Consider the following 21,708-nt stretch of genomic DNA (forward strand, 5'->3'; position numbering starts at 1 on the left):
TTAAATTGATGTATTTTAAATTTCACCTAATTTGAAGAAAATTTCAAATTATCTTAGCTAAACAAAAGATTTTTACTACTGCAAGTAGCATAATTATTTTCACCAAACAAAAATTTGAAATACAAACGTGCTTATTATTCACTCTTTTATTTATTTATTAAATATTTATATATAAAAATAATTAAATTAAATTAGTTGAGATAAAAAGATTTTATCGTATAATCCTCATCTAATTAAAATTATATTTTGCTCGAAAATTTATATAAAAAATTATTTTCAACTAAAACAAAATGTTATAAATTTTTAAATCACACTCATCACTATATGAAAATTATATTCTATACCAAAACTCATATAAATAAAAATTCAATTAAAACGAGAACTAAAAAAAAAAATATTATGGCGTATTCTTCGTCCGTTTAAAATTATATTTTTGTCTGAAATCTATAAAAAAAATCATTTTCAACCAAAGCAAAGTATTATAATTCATCACTTAAAAAAAATTATATCCTACACAAAAACTCATAAATAAAAATTTACAATTAAAACGAGAGGTAAATTTTTTATTGACATGCTTCTGACCCAATTAAAATTATACGTTACTCCGAAATTTATGTGAAAAACTATTTTGTTATAAATTTTTAAAACAGACTCATCGTTTTTCAAAAATTATATCTTACAACAAAACTCATATAAATAAAAAAAAATAGAAGATTGTGTAGATATATCCTATATGTATCTCCCTAACTATTTGGGTTGTTGCAAGTTACTAAGTTAGCATGGATGTATCTTAAGTTCGCGGTGGTTATCAATTACTTAATTATAACTGGTATTTGATATATATAATATGGTGACTTACCAAAATAGCTTCCATAAAAAGATTGAGGACAATGAAATTTAGCCAGAAACCATTAAATGTTGTTCTCTTTCCAATTTAGTACCTTAAAATCACATTAATGGGATGTCACATTGTTGATAAGCACCCAAAAAGAGTGAATGAGATCCAATTTCCAAAGGAGGAAGCAATAGTTTGGTACTACGTACAGGGAGTGTTGGTCCCTGCAATAATTGCCATGAAAATAATAGTCACGCAAACATTATCCCCAAGTCTAAGTTGGTTAATAAATGTGCTTAGGTACATAATAATGAAGAGGTTCAATGAGATATAATATAATTGGATAGGATATGCTTAAACCATTAACCATATGTTTTTGGCCTCGTTGAAAAGGACATGAGCGAGGAATCCCAAATTACTTTTAAACCAAGACTTTTGAATTTCATTGAGGGCCACACGCACAACTAAAACTTTGAACTTCATGTCACACTACTTGACGTAAGACGCTACTACGTGTACCAATATATTCATTTCCGTTTATCTCTATCAATCATCAATTTTTAAATAATTTATTACTTTCAAATGTATTTTATTTTATTTTTATTTTTTGAAGTCAGAGTTTAGTAGAGAAAGTGGCATATTATTAATTAATTAAAATATATATTTTGGAGGGAGTTTAGATTTGAATAAGTCTTCTTCTGCTTATAGTACATAGGTTTTTAATTAATTTAACACCTCGTATTATATATCTACCGTAGAATAAAAACCGAAAGCAGTTGGATGGGGATTAATATTGGATTCTTTTGTATAATAAATCCAAAAAAATATTATTTCCTAAAAAAAATGTAAAAGGGTATTAACAATTTATTATGATGAAAAAATATTATTAAATTATAATAAATATATGGTCACGGTTTTTTAAAAAAGGGTGGCCTAAAAGGGTCTATGATCACGATTTTGAGGGATGACTTAAAGGGGCCTATAGTCACGGTTATTTATAGTGACAAAAAAGGGTCTATGGTCACGATTTTTCAAAAAAGGGTGACCTAAAAGGGTCTATGGTCACGGTTTTGGGAGTTTTGGCCTAAAGGAGTCTATGGTCACGGTTTTCGGGGGTGGCCTAAAATGGTCTATAGTCACGGTTTTGGAGGTGACCTAAAGGGGTCTATGGTCACGATTTTTTACAGTGACCAAAAAGGGGTCTATGGTCACGGTTTTTCAAAAAAGAGTGACTTAAAAGGATCTAGGTCACGGTTTTGAGGGGTGGCCTAAAGGGGTCTATGGTCACGGTTTTGGTGGGTGGCCTAAAAGAGTCTATGGTCACGATTTTGGGGTTGACCTAAAGGGGTCTATGGTCACGATTTTTTACAGTGACTAAAAAGGGGCTATGGTCACGGTTTTTGGAAAGGATGACCTAAAAAGGTCTATGGTCACGGTTTTGGAAAGTGACCTAAAGGTATCTATGGTCACGGTTTTAGGTAGTGACCTAAAAGAGCCTATGGTCACGATTTTTTTAGAAAAAAGTGATCATAGAGTATCTATGGTCACGGTTATTAGGAGTGGCCTAAGGTGGTTTATAGTTACGATTTTTTTTTAATTCATTTTTTCATTTTTTTAACTATCCCTCCCCAAACGCAGTCATTTCCCCCTCCCTCCCAGCAAAATCCCCATTCCCTCATAATCAATAACTTAGAAAAAGAAAAGAACCCTAGATGCACCGTTTCCCTTCCTCAGCTCCCAGCCCCCACCATCGCCGAGCTCCTCCCAGCCCCTACCATCGTCGTTTCCCTTCCTCCCAGCCCCTACCATTGTCGTTTCTCTTCGTCCCAGTCCCCACCATCGCCATCGCCGACCTTAACTCAGTCTCCCTACCATCACCGAGCTCCTCTGTCTCACCGCTAGCTTCCTATCACCGCGAGAAAGAAGAGGAGCCGTCGCGCTCCTCCGCTATCCAGCTACCATCGAGCTAGGTTCATCGTCGCGCTTCATTACGCGTCACCGTCGAACTTCGAAGAGAGAGAGAAAGCGCATGAAGATGAGAGAGAGAGGGGTCCAAAGTTGAGCTGGTTTCTGTCACCACCTCTACTGCTTTCACCGCCGCTGTTGAAGCTCTACATGCGGCTGCTGCTGCCTTCCAAGCCGTCACCAGGGGAAGCCGCTGCCACCGTTACCATGGGTGGAGTCCATCGTTGAGCTGTGCGCCGTTCGAAGCAAAATCCTCTGGGTAACATTCAATCAGACACACTCCTTGATTGATGAAAGTAGTTTTTCTGGGGGTTTAAAAGTAGATATTTGATGTTTGAGTTTGGGAGGATGAACTTTTTCTGCCTAATTGAAGCCCTGTTGAGCTGATGAAAAAAAATTGTTATTGCCAATGTAGTTGTTGTTGATGTGTTTTCCGTTTAGTTTGGATTCAGAAATTGGACTGAATTTGTAGGTTTAGTTTGGCTGATGTATATATTATAGGGCTGTTCATATCATAGACTGACCAAAAAAGAGGATTCTAGTAAGCAGCTGCTACTGCGTTGAGAAGAAGAAGAATTCAAAAGGATAATTCTTTAGACATGCACAACGCAGAAGAAGAATTCAAAAGGATAATTCTTTAGACATGCATATGCTAGTGCTTCTGTGGACCATTCTAAAATAAATAAAAATAACACACCAACATAAACCATAATTCATCATCTTCATTATCATATATCCCTCTCTTAATTTATATCTAATTTATTTTTATTTAATTTCTGAACACATGCTTATATATTTGTCTCCAGGTAACTTTTTCTAATGAATATATTATACACACACATATGCTGTACATGTTAATGTTAATCCTTCAAGTTTAATAATTTTATATACTATATTGTCTATATACCACTAACACTTTTCAGCTGGATTTCCATTTCCTCCTTGTTATTTTTTTAGACACAGTTATTGGATATTTCTGATCATGTTATTTGGTCTTTTGAATAGGCTCTGGATAATATCTCTGGCAGATCTGGTCATTCAAATGCCTGGAGCAGATTATGCTAGACTCGTGCGTGCAATTTATGCTTTCGCTAAGGTAATGTACCGTTCTATCTTACATGTTAATGTATTAACTTTGCTATATCTTGGATTTATCTGCTTTCCCAAATTGATTTGATTTGCTAAATATGTTGCTATATCCTGGGTTTATCTACTTACCCAAATTTGATTTGGTTTGATTTACATTGGAAATAGGTACCAAAAAGAAAAAAGTTCGTGGTCCCACCGAACTCAAGCATATTCATGCTTTGGAGACACAAATAGAGTTAACATGGTTCAATGACAAACCCATAGGCCCAACAAAAATACAGGTTCAATTGTTTAGTCGGTTCTTGGGAACACTTGCAAGAAACTCTAATTTGGTCACGTTGTTATATACTAATTGGCAAGCTGTGTCCAGTGAGACTAAAACTTCAATGTTGGATTATGCAAAGGTGAGTCAATCATTCTCCTTTTTAAATTGTTTACAAATAGGCTTAGCATGTATGGTAAAATAACATAATTTGTTGTTTATTCGTAGTCTAAATATAACATTTCTAGTGATGCTGAGCCTTGGGTGATAGATACCATTGGAGAGGCATGGAAGCAATTTAAGAAACGCATAAAGAAATATCATTATACACCGTACAACTCATTTAGAGAGACGATGACAATGACTGTACCTGAACTGCATTTTCGAAAATTAGTTCAATTTTGGAGGCTTGATATCATCAAAGTAAGTTATTTTCATAACTCTCTTGGCTTTAATGATGGTATCGTGTATTTAACTAACCCTATGTAATTTTATATTGCAACAAATGTAGGTTATTTCTGACAAAAATCGTGAAAACAGATCCAAGCAAAAATTGAATCATCAAATGGGTCCAGTTAGTTTTGAATTAGTATGCGCTGAATTGGTACTTTTTTTGTGCTTTTTATTTTAAGTATTTTTGTATCTTTCATGTTATGTGTGTTTACTTAGTCACATGTTGGTGGTTACTTTGTAGCGTGCAAAGAAGGAGGACAATGAAGATCCATCACAATCTGAGATGTTTGTTGTAACTCGTATGAGCAAAAAAGGAGAGACTAATTCGAGAACACAAGAGACAATTGTTAGTTTTCTGGTCTCTTAGAAAAGTACACCAAACAAGAAATGTGTTAGCTATTTTTATTTATTCTGAAGCATTTGGGGGCATGCATTTATTTTGATCCTATTTGTGTGTATAGAAACATCTTAAAAATTTGAAAGAAGCAGGATACAATCATGATGAAGCAGTTCAAACAGTTTTCAAAAAGGAGAGACATGGTAGAGTTCGTTTCTATAGTCGATTAGTCACAAAATCCTCTCTTAAAAAGGAGAAGGAAATCCGACAAATTCAACAACAACATAATGAAGTGGTTTCAACTATGGAGAAAAATCAAAACAACTTAACTTCCAAGTTAGATGGTTTAACAAACTTAATTAAAACGTTGTTGCAACAAGTCAATCCTGGTATGAGTGCAGAACAAGTGCAAGTAATGATAGAAGCCGCCCAACAATCTCCGCCTGACGCGAGTTGTGCACCAAATGATGCGCGGCGAAGCATTCCTCCTTCACTTGGATCGAACCATGTATCAAAAGATATGGAAGTAAGTATTGTTCAAAACTTCTGGATAAATTAATAGTATGCTTTTGGTAAATGATATATCATGAATTTGAGTTAAAGTTAAGGTTTTAGGATTGTGAATCATTTATAATTATGCATGGAAATTAGCTGTATATATGTTGCTATCTATTCTATGTTAATGAAAGAATATGTTAAGAAAAACAAAGTTCATATTATGTTGTATCTTTGCATTTTACTCATGATGTCTCAATTGCTTGTCACTTGGTATTTTTTTTTTGAAAACTTAATTGTCGGTTATTATAACAACTGTCTCTATATGAATATTTGCCAAGGTTTACTTGCTGGTGATTTGTAACATTATTTAAAAATGAATCCCATTTTTTATGTGCCAACTAATTATTAAATTAATAGTATTTAGTGATCATTGATTAGCATATAATTCGAACTTAGAATGGAAGTGAAAAATGAATTCGAATAAAGAAAAAGGAGTTTGACTCAGAAGAAAATTTAGCATATTAAAATAATGGTTGTGAATAATTTTTGAGTGTTACTGTGTGGATGAATGTTTCCCTTCTTTTGCTGCATATGTACATGTTTATTTCTTTTGCATGCAGGAAGACATGATGTGATGAAGAAAATATGTTCCATACAAATATCACATGGGATGGATCTTACAATGATCTTAGTTATGTAAATATAATATTTTGATGTGTTATATACTTTTTGAGGTATTACATGTAATTGAAAAAATTACACTCTATTTTGATTTGTGTTGTTCAGACAAAAAATTAAACATATCTATCTTATAATGAAACTTTTATTATTTGTGTTGTTTTGGACCTATGGTCATGGTTGTCACGGTAAAAAAAGTGGCCTAAAGAAGAGACGTGAGCCTTGTCGCCGTCGAAGAGCTCGTGAAGAGAGAGAGAGAGAGAGAAAACGCATAGCCAGGGAGAGAAAGAGGGGTGCCTCATCACCGTCGTGCTCCCCCGCTGCCGCCACTACCGCCACTGCCACCGGTGTTTCTAGTCCTCGCTACCGCTTCTGGTACTCACCGCCGCTTCGCGCCCTCGCCGATGTTCTTTGTCACTAGTCCTGCCTAGGGTTCTGATTCGTTATGCTTCTGCTTCTGATTTGATCTTCTATTTTTAATTCTGATTATGATTTTATTGTTCTTGTGCTTCTGATTCTAATTCTGATTTTATTGTTCTTGTGCTTCTGATTCTGTTTCTTTGATCTCATTGTTGTTACGTTTCTGATTTCATTGTTCTTCTATTTCTTTGATTATCTCTTTGTGTTTTGTTCTTCTGATTGTTTGTGTTATGATTTCTTTGATCTTCTGGTACTTTACCAGTAGAGAAAATAAGCTACAATGCACAGTACAACATTTCCTGAGCGTTGTATATCTGAGAAAACAAAATTATTTCTCTAAGCTTTATATTTCCGATTCTATTTTTTATGTTTATTACATTGGTTTTACTTTTGGTTTTATTGTTATTGTTGCTGGTGCTGTGATGAAGAAAAAGAAAAGGAAGAAGAGATGCTGCTCGAGAAGAAGAAAAAGAAGAATAAAAACTGGGTCTTTTGGTAAAGACGAAGAAGAGTATTTTAGTCCGAAAGACGGTTTTAAAACTAAATTAAATCTCGGGGACGATTTTGTGTGCAAAAAAGGTTAGAGATAAAAATTTTTTTGGCCTATACCTTCGAGACCAAAATCGTACTTGACCTTTAATATAACTATTCACATAACACTAATGACATAATATAAATTATATACTTCTCTAAATAGACTTTAAATTTAAATTAACATTATAAACAACTACTTCTATCATAAATATTTATTTCTACTAATTAAAAAAATTATTCCATTTATTACTAACAACCCTAAAATCATAAATTACTATAACATATTTATTTTTATAATAATTATTTAACTATTTTTACATAACACTAGTTAAATTATTCAAATAATATTATTATAAAATTATATAAACTAAATAGATAAATAAATATAATAAATATTAAATGAAGAGAAAGAAAAACTAATCCAATCAATAAGGGAGAGAGAATCAATGAGAGTTGAGAGAGAAGTTGAGTGGGAAAGTTTAGAGAGAGATTATGAAAAAGCGAAACGATGTAACGAGAAAGGAAGTTTTTATTATTAAGGTGGATTTTATGGTGTTTTTTATTGTTGTGTTTAAATTGTCTAATTTATTTTTATAAATAAAAAATAAAATGTATAAAGTAAAAATAAAATAGTTAAAATTTATTAAATATTATTTCTTTATTTTTTTTAATAAGTTAGGCATCATAACTTAGACACCATAACATTCGCCTATTATTAATTAAACGAACTTTACACAGTTTGTCAAATCACTAGGTGAATTACTGTCCATCATCTAGTTCGTCGCTAAAATTTTAGACGAACTAAAGCAATATTTGTGCAGTTCACTGAAATATTAGCCGAACTGCATTATGGAGAAAAAATATTCTTGTAATTAATGTCATTTTAATTTGTTTTAGAAAATAATAATTTTTTATATATATTATAGAAAAACCTGTTTAATACTCTTTCTTTTCAAAATATTCTTTTTTATATATTAAATATTTATTTTTAATGTAAATATTATTAAATATTTTTCATTTATAAGACAAAAACCCAAAATCAATAATTTATCATAAACTAAGATACTTACTATATGGATAATTCCATATTAAGTATATTATTATGCACCTTGAATTTACATAAATAAATAAAAATAGATTAATACGATAATTTTTTTTCCATAAGAATGAAAAAAAGGGCCTGAAATAAAAAGAATATATATTACCCAATAGGTGTATATACGTAATATGTACCTTACGACATTTTCATCCCTTCTAAGGCAAAAATGATCAAGTGATGAAGTCAGTAAACTAAATCCAAAAGGTACATTGTAACGTGCATGCTGGCTTTTGAGGAAGAGGAAATGTATAATCGAGTTCGAAGGCAATGAATGATTCTGTCTGAACAACTGAGATATCTTCGCGTGCGTTTTGTCCGCGATTTTAGATTTTATTTTTTATTTTTTATTTTTTATATTTTTACTTTTAAGATTTTCTTAAAAAATAGATTTTACTCATTTTAGACTTTGATATTGTCACTTTTATTTTGCATTCTGAATTTGATGATTAGTCAAAATTTTAAATTTGTAACGTAATTTCGTCTGTTAATTTTTTTTAACAAAACTTGGTAATTCTTTCTATTACCTTTACATTGTCAATACTTGAAATCTTTTTGTCATTTATTAAATATTTTGTTAGGGAGTCACTTAAATAAAGACGTTTAAAATATTTTTTTAAAAGATATTTTTTAATAATTAAAATTTATTACATATAACTGATTAAACTGTGTTATTTTTGTCAAAATTAGATTGGACAAATTGATTTGGCCAAAAAATCGATGAACTAAATCTTGAATCGATCTAAATTAATATTTTTTATGATTACAATACTCTTATTATAAAAAATAACTAAAATACTCTTATTATATATATTAATTTTGAAAATCCTAAATTTTAATTATATGATGACATATTTATCAATTTTTTTACCAAATCAGTTTGTCCGATCTAATTATAACAGAAATAATATGATTTAATTAATTACATATATTAAATTTTAATTATTAAAAAATATCTTTAAAAAATACGTTTTAGACATTTTTATCTGAGTAATTCCTATTTTATTATACATAAAATATATTTATCATGCACCAAATATGTTAGGCACTCATCGAAACAAATAATGAAAATGATCTCTTTGAAATTAATGTTAGCTAGATAATATTTCAAGATGTATTTTGACGATTAACAAACTTCAATATAAATTAATAATTGTATTAATGTACTTTCTAATATTTTTTGAAAGAATAAAATGTATTAAAGATTTCGTCTTTAACTAATATAAATAAATTAAGTGTTTTTTAAGTTTGAAAAAGTCAAAATGTTAAATAATAAGGTGAACTACCAATTCGGTTCCTGACCATTTTGCAAAATGATAAAGTAACTCCTGACGAATATTATTGTAATCCACTTCGATCTCCATCCCATACTTTCGTCACACAAAGCGATTCTTGTGGGTGAATCTCTGGTAAGTACAAATGAAAAACGCTGAGCTGTCACTGTGAGCGTGTGTTAGCTTGCTGATGTGGAGAGAGTTGGGAAGAAGAGAAGAAACTGAGTTGCATGTATGAGAAAATGGTTTACCTTTGATATTTTCTTAAGCTTGATTTGGCTTGAACTTGTTGATTTGACATTCTGTCTTTCAAGCTTGAACCTTATCTCTCTTGCTTCTTTGGTTACTAGCTTAGGAAAGAAGCTCTTTCTCTCTTTCTTACTTTTCTGAGTTTTTGAGCAACTCACAGAGGTGAACGTTGCTTTTGGTTGAAGCACATGGAAGGAGTTTGAACCAAATGAAGTACCAGGACTTGGATCGGATCACTACCTTTTTGCCCGTTTTGATTTTTCAGCCTTGTTTCTTTATGGGCTTCGTTTACATTATTGGCCCATCAGCCTTGTTTTATTTCTCATTCCATTTGGGCTGTAATTCACATTTTGGCCTGTAATATTTTATAAAAAATTAATAATATGCAATTATAATTAATCAACACTAATTATTTATTTTGCCCAAAAATAATGTTTGTCATCACTAATTATTTTAGTTAATTTCTTAACTCAACAAACTCCATAGGAGTAATCCCGGCTCAACAGTATTAGTAGAGTCAATTCCCCAGTCAGATTCTTTTTCACTGTTTGATAGGTTATACATAAGCTTGGACGCATCTAAGAAGGAGTTTAAAGAGGGTTGCAGACCTCTTATCGGGCTAGACGGTTGTTTTCTAAAAGGATACTATGGCGGCCATCTCTTAAGTGCAGTGGGACAAGATGCCAATAACCATTTCTTTGTCATAGCCTTTGCAGTTATTCCTAACGAATGCAAGACACATGGAAATGATTTTTGATACTCTTACAAGAGGACTTTAGAGAAGTGACACAGTTTGGATGGAATTTCATTTCGGACCAATAAAAGGTAACATGTCTAAATTTGCTATATTTCTATTGGTTAATTGATGTTAGGGTTGATATTAACTTATATAAGTTTGATAAGTTTTTACAGTGTTATGCATAGCCTAGTGATAGGTGCTCTATTACTAGTTAAGTTTTAGCATAGGATATATGAGTTATTGTTACTAGTTAAGTTTTATAGTAGATTGTATGAGTCATATGGATGAATAATGATACCATTATTGTACTTTGTGCCTGGTTGGTACTCATTTGTTTACTAATGTGAATTTATGATGCATGAAAAGTTTGGAGTTGGCCGTAAAAGAAGTAATGTCTAATACACATCACAGGAACTATGTGCTTCATATTTTAAAAAAAAGTTATAAAGTATTTTAAGGATTAGCAAACTAAACAATTGGTATGGAAATGTGCACGATGTACCACATTCCAAGAGTTCAACAGTGCTATAGAAAAAATTAAGAAAGTGAATATGGGAGTTTGGGAATATCTTTGACGTTAGAATTTTTGCTAGTAAAGAATTTATAAAAATATTCGTGTTGTAGATATAGCTTCTAAACTAAAAGAAATCCCTTCGTACAAAAGTTTTGGTTGTCACAAGTAACAAACCCCTTTAAAATTGATAACCGAGTATTTAAACCTCGGGTCGTCTTCTCAAGGAATTGCAGGGAGGTATGTTCTTATTATTGGTTATGGAAAAACAGTGTTTGGGGGTTGAAAAAGGTTTCAAGCAAGAGAAATAAATTACAGAATTGATAAATTAATAACTAATGAAACTTTTGGCAATGTATTAGAACTGGAAGTCCTATCCTTATCAATTGTGATGAGAATTGGATTTTAATCCCACTTAGTTAACCTTTACTAAAGCAAAGGAAAGTCAAGTGAAATAATTAATTTGATCCTCAAGTTCTAGTCAATCCCTGTGGGAAGACTAGCTTTAGAGCGATCTGTCAATTTCAACCACTGCTTTATTTGATAATTCAAGAGTTACCAATTATTTAACTCAAGCCAAGAAGGAAAATTCTAAATTAAATTGAAGACATCATAAATAGAATAAAGCAATCATAAATCTGAAAATACCTCAAATTATATTAAATAGAAATATCAAATGTAACATGGAAAAGTTCATAGACAAATAAAAGAGAAAGTAAATAAAAAGAAACATTGAACCTGAGATCGAGAGTCACTCCTAAAACTAAGAGAAGTCCTAAATCCCTATCCTAAGAGAGAGGAGAGAGCCTCTCCCTCTAAAAACTACATCTAAAACTAAAATTGTGTATTATCCGAGCATAATGAGTCTCTGCAAGTTCCCTGACTTTAATCTGTGTTTCTGGGCCGAAAACTGGGTTGAAAATGCGGCCCAGAATCTCTACCAGCGACTTTTGTAATTCTGCAGATTGCGCATGTCACGCGATCGCATCATCCATGCGGACGCGTCATTCGCATTTTTCCTGCCACGCGTTTGCGTCGTCCACGCTTCCGCGTCACTTGTGCTTTTCCAATCCGCGCAGTCGCGTGAGCCATGCGACCGCGTCACTGCGAATTCCTTTCTTCCGCGCAGTCGAATCGCTGACGCGTACGCGTCACTTCTCACTAGTCATCTCCTCAATTTCTTGTGTTCCTTCCATTTTTGCAAGCTTCCTTCCCAATCTCTCACTTATTTATGCCCTATAAAGCCTGAAACACTTAACATACAGATCAATGTATCGAATGGTAATAAGAGAGGATTAAGATTAGCTAAATTAAGACCAAAGAAGCATGTTTTTAATCATATAATAATTTTAGGAAGGAAATATAAATGCATGCTAATTCTATGAATAAGTGGGTAAAGACCATGATAAAACCACACAATTAAGCACATTGTAAACCATAAAATAGTGGTTTATCAATCTTCAAAGGTTTGAGCCTGCAGTGTAGACTAAGGCTTACTTTAGTCATGGTCCCAAAGTCGACAACATCACGAACAACATGTGTGAGGTGTGGAATGCAAAGTTTGTCGAATACCGTGAAAAACTAATTCTAACCATATGTGAGGACTTACGGTGCTACCTAATGAGAAAAATAGCTACACACAAAAGGAAGCTAGAAGCTTATTCTAGTCTATTGGCCCAGTACAACAGAAGAAGCTGGATGAGTATACTAAGTCTAGAGCCAATAAATAGAGAGCAATTTAAAATGGGGACTACTATATGCAAAATACATTTTATATCTATATATAAGTTTTTTTGCTATTAAATCACTCTTGATGACTACTATCATCTAAATTTGGTTTTATTATTATAGTGCATGCAACTTTTTTGTCAATCTTGTTATATTTCTGTTTCAAAGAAAATTAAACTTTTATTTGTGTTTTATTTTTATTTTTGATTTCATTTTTTTTTAATTTTTAGAACTTTTTGTCTTTATACCTCAGGAGAGGAATCACTATTAAAGTTGAAAAATTTTTATATTATTTCTTATTTATTATGAAATGTAATACTTGCATTGTTTTTGTTTGTTTGTATTTTTATTTTGTTTAATTCTATTAAGTATTTTGTTTAATTAATTCATTGTTATCTCTTTTAATTTTTAAGTTTAAATCTTGATTTGTAAACTTTTAATAATGATGAAAATGTGAAAAGTGATAAAAAAAAATAAGGATTGAAAGCTATTTTATATCTAATATTGTAATTTTTTTATTATGCTGTTAAATTTTTAGTGATCTAATACTAACCTTTTTTTTTTAATTCAAATTATTTGAGCTAATGATATTGTATGAATTTTATGTCTGTATTTTAATTTATCTATGAATTTTAAGGTTTTGTCTTTATTTATATATGAATATGTAAAAATTAAAATATTATTTAACTTTTATCGGGGCGGGTAGGAGTGGGACAGGTACCTGCAGGGACAAGTTAGGATACTGCAGTTTACTATTCGTGGATAATGATAGGATGGATAGTACGTGAGTAAAAGGACGGCGGGGTGGGGTCGGGTAGGGCTAAAACCCGCCCCTACCCGCCTCACTGCCATCCTTAATCCTCATATTCCCACTTACATATCTTATTGATATTTTTAATTATCACTATTGTATCTAGTTTATGTTACGGACTCGGTTTTTAGCCTCAATGGCCCATGTACAAAATTTGATAAAAGACCTTTATTTTCACACGGGTCTAAGGTCCAAAGCTCCTAATCACCTCTTATAATCAGCACATTCTTAATTGACATTTGAATTCAAATATTCCTCATCTCCTAACAATTCGGGAGATATGATAAGCGGCCAATCCTATATAAAGAGAAGGCATAAACTTCTCTAAGTATGATACACGCACTTTCACTAACCCTGTTTATGAGATATATTATAACTTAATCGTCGGAGTATTTTTATAAATCAGTCCCGTTATTTGTACATCCAAACTTAAAAATCAAGGCCAACTCAAAACACAACAATTTTTGATATTTCAGATAACTCACAAACAATCTCGTTTATTAAACTTTTTACTTTTCAAAAATAATTAACTAAAGTTGTCATTTAAAAGTTACCTTTTTTAAAAGTTATACAAATTATATTTGGTAAATTATATAAAAGTCACTTTCAATAAATATTTTAAAATTATAAGCACAAACATATAAAATAAAATATTTATCTTTTCAAAAATACAATATTTTCTCAAAAAAACCAAACCTGAATCCCTTATCTTTTGTCCGTTAATATTGCCTTTGATTTCATTCGTTATCGCTAACACTTTGTGATCCATTTCGCACAGCAGCTTAATGGTGGCAAATATATAGTGCCACAAATAGATAATGATAATTGTACAGTTGAGACAATGACACTAATATCCGGACAATGGTGGTTAGAGCTTTGACTTATATATTTAAAGTGTTAAAGAAAGGGATGCACTTTTTTCTTTATGAAAAATCACTTTATCCGATCAAAATTGCAATCTTTATTTTCTCATTAATTGTCGTTGCGGGCCTCATGTACGGTGCTAATGCATGCATTTTGTGTTGGACAAAATTGGAGGAATCCAGGGGGAGGTTAATAATGCATGGTCTTTTAGAATTTTTTAAAATATATTGAACCTTTTGGTAACAATTGATCCAATAAAGGAAAGTTACGTTTAATTGAAGGGTGGATATATGATACAACACTTGGTCATCCTTTTATAATGATGAAATGAATTGCATGCAATCAACGCAAGCTGATGATAGTTATAGCTTTATACGCAAAATAATAATAGGTCAAATCTATGACAGAATTTCGGGTATACTCTAGATGGTGATCAACGTAATCATCAGAAATAACTAGTTGCTTATTATATATAGATAGATTTGTAATAATTTTTTTACGAATTGTTGCTTGAATGAGTCAACACTGATCCGGCGTCCAACAACTCCATCACTTTGAATCAGTTTCAAGTTCAACTCACACCATGTGTGATCGGTGGTAGAGTTTGAGAAAAATGTTTGGGGCCTATAAACTTCAAAACATAAATTATATAATGATAACAAAATTGAACGAGTTTGGTTAAACAATTGTATTTCCTATTTAGAAAAGTGTAGGTAGATAACAACATTGTTAAATAATGTGAATAACAGGATTAAAAAAATAAATTAATTTTAAATTTAATGAGTGACATAATGTGTTTTAATTGAATTTGACTAATTTTAAAATTTATTATTTATATTATTTAAAAAAAATGATTGATTATCTAACCTAATCCATTGTATTTTTGCCCTTATCTTCATAATTCAATGCGCTTCTGTCTTAATTGTTATTTGTACTTTTATCTTAATTAGACAGAATGTTCTTTGTACCTTTACTTAAGATACTGTAGGAGTATTTATATGCGGCTAAAAAGTTTCTATGTGAGTTTACGTTTTATTTTATTTTTAAATTTTTAAAGAGTAATTTGCGGGGATGAATTGTATTTTGATTTTTTAAACTTTAAAAAATAAATTTGCCGGCTGAATTTTCAAAATGCATGCCGGGGGCAGGGGGCTCATTTTGAAAAAGTGAATATATAGGGGTGAATTGTATTTAAAAATATTATTTACAACGAGAGGGAGTGGCATTAATTAAAATGTATATTATAATGGTTAAATTTTACCATAAATATTTAAGAGTATAAAATTTGTATGTGATTTTTTTTGTTTTACAATATTGTTTTTGTTTCTAACGTTTTCGTCCTATTTAAGTTCCTAACGTTTTAAAATTGTCTCAATTTTATTCCACCATCAATTCTGTTGACAGATCCCTAACGGCAGGATAACATTGAGTCAATTTTGAAACGTTAAGGACTTAAATATGACGACTGAAACGTTAGGGACAAGTTTGGGACTTATCCCAAACGTTGAGGACAAAAACGATACTTTATTCTATTACTTAATAATATATTAATATTGATAATAAATAAATAAAAATTATTTAATATTAAATATTTTTATATTATTTATTTTTTATATATTTTGATATATTTATAAGATTTTTTTATATGCTATATGTTTGTTCCTGTTTAAAATTTCTGACAATAGTAAAAAATCTCTTTTTTGATTTTTTATTATTTTTGTGTTTCGCACCATGAACGGTAATAATTTTTATTTTTTATGTACAATTATCATAAATATAACCTGTTTAAAACTAAATAAAAATTAATGAAAACTAAATATGTTATTGAAATTAAAAATACTAAAAGAATCTTGTCACAAGAAAATTATACACTAATCAAGACACTAGACCCTAAGGGTCTTTGTAGTCTTCGTCGTCCTCATGATAGTCTCGCTATTGATCCCGATACGATGACACTACTATGGGCGTTGATGTCTGGGCAAGTGCAAGTGCAGATGAAAATGTGCTGCCTCCAGCATCGTTACCCTTTGCATGCATCTACTCATAGTAGATGTCCATTTGCCACTGCATGCGCTGTATGTGTTGTAGTTCCTCCTTGAGCTCTTGTCGCATGGACTCCAATTCCGCATTCCAAATATCCTATACTAGCATTCATGCAAGGAGTTTCTCATAACTCTGCTCAACTAAATGGAACTGCTGACCCTAATCTTGCAGGTTCTAGATCAGGCTTTGGACTTACTCACGCAAATCCACTACTCCCTGTATGTGGATCTATATGGCTAGTGGTCGAGGCCGAAGAAGCCTTAAAGGTGGACGTGCATAAGTTGTTGGTAAAAAATGACCCGATTTTATAGATACAGTTCTTCTGTGGCTCAGATGTGGCCTGACGCCACATGGCATCAGGATCCATCATAAAAGGTTAGTCCACTAGAGCTTGTGCCTGCAAACTTAAAGGCGTAGTAGATATAGAGGGCAATTTGGGTAGTTGGGGGCGGGTTGAATCACCTGCCCTCTACCCCGACCTCGAGGACAACTTTCGACATTATCTTTGTTGGTCATATCTACCTGAATCAATAATTAAAATAGTCAAAAAAATTGTTAAACTTGTTAGAAATTCCAGCAGAATTTTTTCTTAATCTAGAGACCTCCATAAAAAATTCTCAGTTTTCACAGTTTAAACAGTTACAACTGTGTATTTAAATAAACAATCAACACAACCTTATTCAACTTTTTAAAAATTTCAGCAGAATTTCGCCTATTATTAATTATGATCTACGCTTAATGTAATTTTCAACTTTTTACAAACCAAAATATGCTTTTAAACAATTTTAAACAAAAATTTGGTAAAATTTTTTCTAAATTCAGAGACATCAACCAAAAATATTTTCACTTTTCAAATAGATATAATTGCAATCATGTATTAAAATAAAGAAACATTCAAGTAAACACATAACCATAGCCATTCTAGTGTGCAATCTTTTATTACTCAGTAATTTTTAGCAAATATGAATTTTGGAAATACCACTAGACAACCTTCTCCCACTTTTATCTTAAAATTCAATCATAAGAAAGTAAATTTGGCATAAAACTTAAGCAATTTAACAAATTAACAGATAGAAAACCAACTTTAGAGCTGCACAAATAATCTACGTATATAAGCAACACAAAATTAATAAAATATTTATTTAAAAAAACTAATTTATCTAATTAATTAACTTAATTTATAACTTACCTAACGTAAACCCTAACCACATTTCATAAAATAATTAAATTTTTAATTAGACAAGATTAATCTAAAAAATACCCTAACAACACATTTCATAAAAAAAATTAATAAATAAAATTAATGAAAATCCTAATTAGCCCTAAATTAACTTTACCTAAATTCAACCCTAAATTATTCTAACTTCAACCCTAAGCTAAATCCAACCTCATTTAATAAAGAATTTAATAATAATTTTAGTAAAATACTAAATTAATAAAAAATAAAAAAACTAATTTATCTAGATAATTATCTTAATTTACAAATTTACCTAGCCTAACCTTATTTAATTTCCTAATTAACTTAATTTAATCAAAATTTCAGTAAATTACTAAATTACTAAAACATTTAAAAAAAACTAATTTACCTAATTAATTAACTTAATTTAAAACTTACCTAACCTAAATCTTAACCACAAATTTTATACAATAATTAAATTTTTAATTAGACTAAATTAATCTAAAAAATACCGTAATCACACATTTCATAAAAAAAAATTAAATAAAAAATTCAATAAAACTTATAATAATGCCTTAAATTAACAAAAAAAATGTGTAAGAAAACAAGGTTGAAAGAAAATTTAGTTCTGGTGGTGGTAGGGTAGGATAGAATCTATTTAAGCAAAATAGGATTTAGAATTTTTCTTTTGTTCAAAAAAAGTAGAGAAAATGGAGAAAATGCTTATCTCTGGCGCGGCAAACCTCGGCAACGACAATAGCGGCATAGTGAAGACCTCCAATGACGACGACATAGTAGCGGTGGCAGGAGGAGACACGAAAGAGCTTGCGGCAGCGACGGAGTAGAGCTTGCGGGAGGAACCTTTAAAAATACAACAGCGGCAACGAAAGAGACAAGAGGGGGAGAGAAGAGAGAAGTGTAACACCCTACCACACTGAGGCTTACGCTTAAGTCATAAAATAGAGGTGGTATAGTATTACGACCTCTAAAATAAAATATACATACATAATATACTTGGAAGAATATAATATTCGAGAAGTCTTGAAAGAAAAGTTGAACAACAGAAACTGAGTCGCACTCAAAACTTTAGATAGAATTCCAACAAAATACATTTATATAGATAGAATTCCAACAAAATACAGAGCCAACCCCTAACACGACCCGCGAAGTAAGGCCGACTAGGATATATACACACACACACACACACGCACAACCCTAATATACCGAATACCTATCATTGACAATTTATTTCACCAAGTCAACCTCTAAGAGGGATAAGTATAAAAATACAAGATGCAGAATTAATATACATATAAGAACATAAATAAAATACAACCCTGAGTCCGAAAAGCTCTTCGCTTTCAATGAGTCTCCAGAATGCTGAGTGCGGTGCCTCACATCCTACATCTGAAAACAATAAATATGTATAGAATGAGAACCGGAGATTCTCAGTATGGTAGTGGTGCCCATATACATAATATAGAAGGTCTCGAAAAAACCAGAGGCAATCCTAAAACTTCGACACTCAAATTTAAAACTTAAGAATTAAAACTAAAATCCATAAGCAGGGTAGTTGTCTAAGGTTCTTAATTCAAATTCCTTTCTAACTTAATCCCTCAAATCCCTCCCTATCTTCCAATCCTCCAAAATTTCGGTACACAGACAAACAATACAGACAAAACAAACACAAATAGAATACAGATACAGCAGTAAGTAAATATAGCAGATAAGCATAATAATCACGTAGGCAAACCCAATTAAGAGCATAATCAAACAAAACAAACATATGCATATGATGTATGCTTGCTATATGACTGATGATATCATCTGTCGATTGTACAGCCAAACCTGACATATCCGGTAGAGAACCCTGGACATAACACCACAAACATGTAACATGTATTACTCGTCTCCCCGTGCCGATGTTTCACCGAACCCAAAATAGGTATTACTCGTCTACTCAGGTAGGTGCCTCAAACCATAACCCTGGTAGGAATTACTCGTCTATCCACAGGCCGTGACTCGGATAGGAATTACTCGTCTATCCCCGGGTAAGAATTACTCATCTACCCATAAAAATCGCATCTTAGATAGGAATTACTTGTCTATCCTCAAAATCTCATCTCGAATAGGAATTACTCATCTATCCACAAAATCATAACTAAGATAGGGATTACTCGTCTATTTTCAAAACCATTACTAGGTGTGTGCATGGGTCGGGTGAAACCGGATTTGATGTGACCCAGACCCGACTCGAAATATATACCGAGCCCATTTTTTAGATATGAACCCGACCCTAGACCCGATGAAACCTATACCCTTTCGGGCCACAACTATACCGGGTGAAAATCGGGCCGTTAACATTATATTACCTTGATACCTTCTTGTAAGTTAGCATGTAAAAATATCCAAATTTCTAAGACTCCAACCATTATTTGACATGGTAAAATTCACTTAGAAAAATATAACAAGAACCAACTCTTCTATAAAATTAAAGCACAACCATAATCAATACTAATATTGCCTAATAACACCAAATATTTAAATCAATACAAATAACACAATATTATGCATTAATCTAAAGTCTTATGTATTTTAAATATAAAACATTAACTTATAGTCTTATATATAATGACTAATAACACAAATATTAAGGTTTACAATACTTAAATTCCACATAATAATAGCCATCATCCATCACTAATAATACAAAATATTTATTGTGTATGGTGACCGGGCCACCGGGTCGATTTCGGGTGACCCGAGCTATGGTCCGGACCCGACCCGAAATAATGACCGGGTCTATTTTTGAGACCCTTACCCGACCCTAGACCCGATGAAATCACACCAAATTAGCCTCTAAAATGTTCGGGACCGGGCCGGGTCTTCGGGTCGGGTCGGGCCATGCTCACCCCTAACCATTACCCATCATCTGATATATATATTCATACATAATTCTCATCAACATCGCATCGTTCTCAATCATTCTTCTTCCTCATCTCATACCCGAAGCAAGTGGACAACGCCACTGCCTACTATCTGAGGGGTTACATATATGTCAATCATAGTCACTTTTACTCTCAACTTCATTCACAATATTATTCCAATTCATATCTCATCAACATTTCCTCATTCTTAATCATGTCATATTCATTATTTTCAACAATTCATCGCAAAGCTCAGCATTTTCGCATTTCTCAACTTACATCACCCATTCACAATCTTTCTTTACCTCTAAGTTATTGTTCTCTCGAGGTCCAACTCACTCATTATAATTGAAACTAAGTTTTAGGGTCTTAGAGAGTAAAAATAGAGGTTTAGAAATTTGAAATTACGTTTAAATCACAAAAACTCAATGTTGCTGAAAACAGGGTCCCGCGTACGCATGCCATGTTGTGCGTACGCGAGTGTCTCATTTTTCCCATGCCGTGTGCATGGCACTTGTCCACGTACGCGAGGGTGCTGGGTAGATGTGAATGGCCGCGTACGCAACCATAGGTCGTACGCGCCCCCCTTTCCTTTTCTTAAAAAGTTGCTAATGCTGCATAATTCACATTTTATATACCAAACTTTCGACGTGCATAACTTTTTCGTTAAAAATAATTTTTCATCTGTTCTTTAAACAACTAAACTTTACGGATCCAATTTTAATATAAAACAAGTTTGAGAGAAATCGAGAGTCTGAAAGCCAAGTTATGGCTTGTCGAAATTTGGCCAAAAACCAAGTTTTGCTTAAAAATCTCAAACTTCTATTTTCACAATTTTCCATTTCAAAAACCAAGGTTTCTTAACCCAAAACAACCCAAATTCCAACTGAAATCCTTCCATACTCTTATCACCCCTTTCTCAACATATCAATGTCTAATCCTATCAATTTCAATCCAACAAATTCATAATCAACCAACATTATTCATGAATTAACAATCAATTATTATCATCATTCGTAATCATTATCAAAACTCATCAATAATCAATTGGTTTACCACATTCTCATCATAGGCTCAACATTCACATTCAATATCCTCATTAATCATCATCAAATCACCAACATTCACAATTCATCATCAATCATCAACTTTTGTATTAAAATTGCTAACTTTTAACATACATGCATGCTTCAACCTATTTTACGGTGCATTAGACTA

At 31.9% G+C, this 21,708-nt stretch overlaps 1 protein-coding gene across 1 annotated transcript; it reads left to right on the top strand.

Annotated features, from left to right (window-relative positions):
* The first annotated feature begins 3,584 nt into the window (after window positions 1–3,584).
* LOC107478302 (uncharacterized) lies at window positions 3,585–6,074 on the top strand. Its single transcript, XM_052258218.1, has 7 exons — window positions 3,585–3,606; window positions 4,055–4,293; window positions 4,380–4,574; window positions 4,663–4,755; window positions 4,846–4,950; window positions 5,066–5,467; window positions 6,060–6,074. The coding sequence occupies exons 1-7, from the start codon at window positions 3,585–3,587 to the stop codon at window positions 6,072–6,074; spliced, it is 1,071 nt and encodes a 356-aa protein (XP_052114178.1).
* Window positions 6,075–21,708: the final 15,634 nt, after the last annotated feature.

This window comes from Arachis duranensis, chromosome 3 (genome assembly GCF_000817695.3).
Source record: "Arachis duranensis cultivar V14167 chromosome 3, aradu.V14167.gnm2.J7QH, whole genome shotgun sequence".
NCBI classification, from domain to species: Eukaryota; Viridiplantae; Streptophyta; class Magnoliopsida; order Fabales; family Fabaceae; genus Arachis; species Arachis duranensis.

Bases quoted from the DNA above. Each gene is read 5' to 3' on its own strand.
- LOC107478302 (XM_052258218.1), top strand. From the start codon at position 3,585: ATGCTTATATATTTGTCTCCAG. The intron at 3,607-4,054 runs GTAACTTTTTCT...CATTGGAAATAG, and splicing joins GCTTATATATTTGTCTCCAG to GTACCAAAAAGAAAAAAGTT. The intron at 4,951-5,065 runs GTTAGTTTTCTG...TTGTGTGTATAG, and splicing joins CGAGAACACAAGAGACAATT to AAACATCTTAAAAATTTGAA.